Raw genomic sequence first — 7,204 nt, forward strand, 5'->3', positions numbered from 1 at the left:
GTCGGTCACCCTTAACAAAAGCACTTCTGTAACGCGCGATTTATCGTCATGGAAGTGGACACTTCCGTGATGATAATTTTGGTAATGTCATGGAACACTTCTACGACAGCACATGTATGACTATCTTGATTCTGTCATAAATTTGTCATGGATGTACATGCATGAAAAAAAGCGACCTACTGTGACAAACACGTATCATCACGGAAGTGTATTTTTTTTGTAGTGTTGCCTAAAAATAGGACATATCAAGTTTGCTTGAAATTCGCCGAAACGGAAATAAATCGACATTTCGATAAAACATAAGCAACTCAGGAGGCATGTCACTCGCACAAATCCCTTCATATCGCAAACACACATATTCCCATTCTTGAAATGCACAACTTTTTACTCACCTATCTCCCGAGAGAGATCGAGCAGGGTTGGATGAGGGCTTTGCTACCTATAGGGATCGAAAGTGGATGGCTAAATAGCTAGCTAGATCAAGTTGTTGGGAGGAGAGATGACACTAGCTAACTAATGGAGATGGAGAGAGATGAGCTAGCTAGATCTATATGTATGGAAGGAGGGAGAGCCAAATAAATGAGGAAGATAGAGAAGAGAGGCCATTTATGGAGAAGAATTATGGTGGAGGGGGGCATTAATGGGGAGAGAAGAGAGCTAGAAGGAAGAGAGAAGAAGGGCAATAATGGTGGAGAAGTAACTTAGAGATGGGAGAGGGGAAAGGAGGGAAGAGGGGAAAGGAGGGAAGAGGGGAAAGGAGGGGAGAGGGCAAAGGGGGAGGAAGGGGGAGGGGGAGAGGGGTGGGTGAAAAGGTGGCAGCCACGCCTAGCAGTAGCGTTGTATTCTTGATGGCGCTACTGCTATGGTGCTTAGTAGTAGCGCTTTTCAGCGGCAGCACTACTACTAAGTGGGGCCCAATAGTACTAGCGGTGTTGTCATAGCACATGCCACTGTTAAAATCTTAGCAGTAGCGCTGTATTTTGGGTCGCGCTGCTACTACAGCTAGCGTCGGTGGGCTCGTTTGGTCCCACTTATCAGTAGCGCTCTTTGTATTTCTAGCGCTACTACTAAGGCATCACTTGTAGCGCTGCCCGAGACCAACACTACTGCTAATTAGTAGTAGCACTGGTTATTTTCAAGCGCTACTACTATTGTCGTATCTATAAGCGTTTCCCTAGTAGTGAATGATTTCGGACCAATTAGCCTAGTACAGTCAATCGCCAAGCTGATCACCAAGGTCCTCTTCGCACGGCTCTCCGGCATCATCAGCAACATCATGTCGCCGGCTCAGTCTGCTTTCCTGGTAAAGAAGTGAACGCATGATGGTTTCCTTTACGTCCAAAACAAAGTAAGGTTTCTGCATAGAAGCAAAACACCGGCGCTGCTGCTTAAGTTAGACATTGCCAAAGCCTTCGACAACGTGTCCTGGGAGTACCTCCTCGAGCTTCTCCAAGCTCTAGGCTTCTCGGCCAGGTGGCGTGACTGGATCTCCTTGCTTCTCGTGACGTCAAAATCATCTTTTCTGCTAAACGGTGTAGCCGGGCAATAGATTTGGCACTGTGGAGGCCTCCGACATGGTGATTCCCTGTCACCACTCCTCTTCATCATCGCCATTGACCCTCTCTATCGCCTTCTCAGCGCGCCACAGAGCTCGGCCACCTCGAACCGTTGTTGGGCAGGGATCTCTCCATGCGTATCAGCCTGTACGTTGATGATGCAATCATCTTCGTCAACCCGGTAAAGGAGGAAATTAACACTCTAACGAGCATTGGGCAAGATTTTGTTGACGCCTCAGGACTCAAAGTCAACCTTGCGAAATCAACAGTAAGAGCAATCAGGTGTGACAACATTGATTTGCAGCAGGTGCTTCTGAACTTTGGAGGACAATCAGCCCAGTCCCCCCTCCATTACCTTGGACTGCCAGTAACCACCTCCAGATTGTGAATTGTTCATCTGCAGTTCATCCTGGACCGGATCAGAGCTTGGCTTGGTGGATGGAAAGGAAAGGCCATGTCCATTGCAGGCAGGAGGGTGCTCGTCAGAAGTGTCCTAAGTGCGCTCCCAACCTTTGCCCTGACTGTACTGAAGCTAACAAGCAAACTCCTTGTTGAAGTAGACAATATCAGATGCCGCTTCCTCTGGGCTCAAGATTCAGAAATTATCGGCAGGAAATGAAAAGTAAGTTGGCCAGTGGTGTGCACTCCGATCGACAACGGCGGCCTTGGCATCTCAGACCTGCAATGTTTCAGCCGAGCACTTAGGCTCACATGGCTCTGGTATTCCTGGATAACCCCTGAGAGGCGATGGGTGGGCACGCAATTGTCGTGCGATCAAGGCGACATAGCTCTTTTCAACGCATCAACTACTGTGAGCTTGGGCGACGGCAAAACAGCCAGCTTCTGGAACTACTCCTGGACCGGTGCTGGCACACTGAAGATTGAATTTTCGGAGTTGTACAACCATGCAAAAAGGAAGAACGAGACAATGAAAGAGCCCTTGCGGGCGACACTTGGCTTGCAGATCTCGCACACGGGAACACCCAGCCCCTCTGGCCTGAGGTGATCAGACTACAAAGATGGCTTGTTTCAAAAAAAATAAACCTCGATGACTAGCTCCGAGACGCAATCAAGTTGAACCATATCCCTCGGGATTTTTCTCCACAAACTTGGCATATAAATGTCAATTTCAAGGGCTGAACAAGACCAATTTCAGAAAACTGCTCTGCCAAACGTGGGCACCTGCTCGTCTAAAAAAATTTGTCCAGTTGCTGCTCAAGAACAGACTATGGTGCAACGATCGTCTACAAAGAAGAGGCTGGCCAAACGAGTATTTCTGTCAACTATGCTTGAGAAACTTGGAGAGCTCTGAACATCTCTTCTGGAAGTGCCCTTTCTCTTCTTCAGTTTGGGAAAAAGCTGCATAAGGTTTTGGTTGCAACTCCCTCCACCCTGACAAATGGAAGAGCAAGACAAAACATGTTGAGATCATATCAGCAATGATCAACTGAGCTGGACCAGAGCACAAAAAGGTAATCAAATCGATGATTGTCATGTTACTAGGGGGCATATGGCACCAGCAACATGGTTGCACTTTCAGAGGTAACATGGCTGAGACCACAACAAGCATCAGAAGAACCCTCGAGCTATGGCGTCAAGTAGGAGCAACGCATTTTCAGCACCCATTTGGGGACCCACCATGAGAAGTTGCAGCTCGGTTTCTCCTTAGGGCCATATTTTTCTTCAGAAGATCAAACACCCTTTTGTATTCCCGCCTGCTCTCTGCTATTAATCAATACAAGCCAGCCATCAGCCGGAACTTCAAAAAAAAGACTACATACGAAGCAAAATGAGTGAATCTACACTCTAAGACTCTCAAGCATGCCATGAAAAAAACTATTGTGTTGGCACTATTGAGTAGAAAAACACATGTGTCTTGCATACATTTTTAATGAGGAGGCAAAGAACTTGCCTCGTGATTAAGAAGAAGAACAGAGTTAAAGTATGGCCACATGAACCGAAAACAAAATTACAAAAGCCCTTACTCTCGCCCCATCAAATTACCCAACCGTTTCGCCCCCGCGAGGAGCCAAAGCTTAGCTTCGTACCCAGGGAGATTTGAGGCGGCATATATTTCTTTCGGAAGACTAGTGTTTCTTTCATTCCAAATGATCCAGAAGATAAGCAAAGTTGACCCACCAACTACGGATGGAATAATGGGTCGCCCAAAGAGAAGGGTCGAGGTCCACACAATGCCCAACCATGCTTTGATCAACCTCCATAGCCTCAAAGTTTATCAACATTTGCACAGGGAGGTGTGCGACATTATTGTCCCCTTTAACCACCCACTAATGCTCAATCATATCTTCCTTCAGCTGCTCGTGAGTTGGTCAATGCCGAATTTGTTGATGCATTTGAATAAACTTTTTAAATGTGGCCAGATTCTGATCTGGAAATTGGATCACCCATGTTCTCCAATTCTAGAGCTGCGGCAGCATTGTCACCCTCAACCTCAACGATCATGTTGTGCATGATCACCCAACATGTCATCACCTCCCACAAGGTCTCTGGATCCCATTGTTTAGCAGGTCCACGAACAACTATAAAATGGGCCTATAGAACTCCAAATGCCCTCTCCACATCCTTTCTAGTTGCTTCTTGTCTTTTGGCAAAGTGAGCCTTTTTTTGGCCAACTGGGTTAGAGATGGTGCTGACAAAGGTAGCCAACAAAGGATAGATACCATCAACCAGATAGTATCCCATGTTGCACTCATTTCCATTGACGGTATAATGGCAAGGAGGAGCTTTTCCTTTAGTCAGCCTCGCAAACAATGATGATCGCCACAGCACATTGACGTCATTGTGAGACCTGGGCATGCCAGAGAAAGCGTGCCAAATCCAAAGATCATGTGATGCAACTGCTTCAAGAATGATGATGGACTTCTTAACATGACCCTGATATTGCCCTTGTAAAGCCTTCGAGCGGTTCTTCCATTTCCAATGCATGTAGTCAAGAGATCCAAGCAAACCTGGCAACCCTCTTGCTTCTGAGTTTGTCAAGAGCCTCTTGGTGTCTGGCATAGTTAGTTCTCTCAGGTACTGAGGTCCGAACACCTCGACCACGACAGTTGTAAACCTGACCATGGCATCTCCGCATGTGCTCTCCGACATCCGTAGGTACTTGTCCCATGAATCAACGGCCGTGCCATATGCAAGCATCAGTAGTGCGACCGTGCACTCTGGTAACCAGAGAAGCCAATCATTCCCACGCCGTCCTTCTTCAAGACAAAGTAGTCATTATAGGACCGGACGTCATGGTACGAACGATTGAAGACAGTCTTGCGCATCCGAAAACGTCCGCAATGGTCAGCATAGAGTGTATCTGGGGCAAAGTACTCGGCCATCAGTATCAATTGGCGCGCACCCTGTTGCGGTTGAGCACTCTATGAGCCTTGATCGAGCCCTTGTAATTGAGAACATGCTCCTCTGCACGCTCCACGTCTTCAAGGACCGCTTGCATCGTCGCCGTCCCATCCGAGTACTCCTCCTTGTCGGACGACTCAACATAGTGCTCGTAAATGGACTCCAAATCGGAATCCATTGCTAGTTTCTAAAAAGAAGAAGGAAAACTGTTTTTAGCTCTGGCAATTCAACGAACAGTTGCTGGGCATGGTGAGTATAGCAGTAGTAGATGGCACCTACATGTCTGGTGGAGTGGCGGTGAAGGCAATAGGGAGAGAAAGGAGAGAAAATGGGGAGGATGGAGGCACGGGTCTTGTTGGGGATATTACTACTGGGCGTAAACCGGCCAGGAGAGGCCGGGTTAACCCCATAGTGGTTCACTGTATCTGAAGCCCATGAAGACAAAGACGGTGACGGTTTACGAAGGCCTAGGGCCCAAAGCCGGTTCAAGGCCTGTAGACATAAACCGACATTAGTATGTAAACTTGTGTTGTAAGGTAGAAAGAGCGGAGACCGAGCGGGACACGTTTATGAGCCGGCCTCGGGATTCTGTAAACCGACGGGCGTTAACCCATGTATATAAGGGGACGACCCGACGGCGGTTCAAGGACAACAGACAACAACTCAAGACTCAGGCAAAGCGTATTCGCTCCCTGGTCATCGAAACCCAAGCAATCCCACAACAACTGGATCGTAGGCTTTTACCTTCACCGCAAGGGGCCGAACCAGTATAAACCCTTTGCTTCCCTTGTCCGCTTTAACCCCTTTAAGCTAACCCGTCACGATGGCTCCACGACTAAGTCATTTCACGAGGACATCTGCCGTGACAAAACCACGACAGTTGGCGCCCACCGTGGGGCTATCGCACGATGGTTTCGAGTTCTTAGAGGGCAGCTTCAAAGGACTCAAGGGCTATGCTGTGGGCTGGATGACCAAGAGTCATCGCGGCAAGCTCTACATCAACGACGCAGGCTGGGGCCCCGAGGCCGGCTCAATCGAGTACGGGTATCGGGTCCCCTTCGGCGGCATCCACATTTTCGTTGGCAAGATCGGCGAACCGGCCCATGAGCCGGACATCTGCACTGACATCGTCGATACAGCTCAGCATGCGAGATCTGCCCGGGTTAAGCCCGTCATGAAGCGTGCCTTCGTGGGAGTTATTCACAGAGTGGAATTTGAGGATAGATCGGAATCTGGTGGTGAAACCGTCGTTTATTCCGGCGACGAGTCATCAACCGGAGAGACCGAGTCATTGTACCAATTGCAAGATGGCCGGATTGGGGGCTGTTCTGATGGCGACAGTATTCCGTACCCCCTTGATCTACCGAACCGGGTTGCGATCTTTATGGCCGGTACACAGCTAGCGCTCCGCTCTTCAACCGCAGCGGCGATGATTTCGGGAGCGGCGGTGGCAACAACGACTGGGGCAGGAGGCCCCGTGCAGTCGTCGGCTCAGGTTTTGTCTGAGTTATTCGACAGTTTGGCAGCGTTGATGGCGGTAGTTAACCCGGCGAATCAGGATGAGCATAATGCGGAAATTGCAAAGGTCAAGGATCAGATAACTCAGGCCAAAGCAGACCTGGCGGCCGAAGATACCAGGATAGCCGCAGAGCGGGCTCAATTGGAGGCACAGGCTTATCGGCTTATGCTAGATCAGAGTGCATCGAACGATGTCATGAGAAGAAGATACCGGTCTCACCTGCCTCCAGTTTACGAGGCCAGGGATCTCTTTAATACTCTAGGAGCAGGAACCAGCAATCCACCCATGGTGAACCGGGCGGAGGCGCCTGGAGCAGGGACGTCGGTTCAGCCCCAGCCAGCAGACCCGCCTCGTCAGAACCACGTCTCGTCATAGCACGTCCCTATGCCACCTGGTCATTACTCTAACCCGATGGATAACATTGTTGCTGCTGCTTCACGATTGGCAGCTCTCCCCATTGAAGGCGAGTCTCCAGTAGCGGTCGAGACACGACGGGCTAGAGAGTTTCTTCAGACAGCTTTGACTCAGCAGCAGGCTTATTCCTATAGCCGGGAAAGGATTCATTCTACGCCTCGCCCGAGCCGGAGCTACAGCAGGCACATGGATGAACCGGCCGTATCGAGCTGTGCGCGGAATCATAACCCGAACCGTGGCCATAACCCGGCGGGAGGCGGCGGTGATGCTCAGGATCTGGTGGATCGCGCTAGGGCACGTCGAGACGTCGAGTTAGCAGCATAGCATGGCGCCCGCCAACTGACTCCAGTTC

General features: G+C 49.6%; 1 protein-coding gene across 1 annotated transcript; it reads right to left on the reverse strand.

Annotated features, from left to right (window-relative positions):
• Nucleotides 1–4,109: 4,109 nt before the first annotated feature.
• LOC147983657 (uncharacterized) lies at nt 4,110–4,715 on the reverse strand. Its single transcript, XM_087540816.1, has one exon. It carries the CDS (start codon nt 4,713–4,715, stop codon nt 4,110–4,112), a length of 606 nt encoding a protein of 201 aa, XP_087396942.1.
• Between the last annotated feature and the right edge of the window lie 2,489 nt (nt 4,716–7,204).

The sequence above is a fragment of the Triticum urartu genome, chromosome 2A (genome assembly GCF_056163025.1).
Source record: "Triticum urartu cultivar PI428250 chromosome 2A, HENAU_Tu73, whole genome shotgun sequence".
Classification (NCBI taxonomy): domain Eukaryota; kingdom Viridiplantae; phylum Streptophyta; class Magnoliopsida; order Poales; family Poaceae; genus Triticum; species Triticum urartu.

Coding starts and splice junctions, on each gene's coding strand:
- LOC147983657 (XM_087540816.1), bottom strand. CDS start 4,715: ATGCTTGCATATGGCACGGCCGTTGATTCATGGGACAAGTACCTACGG.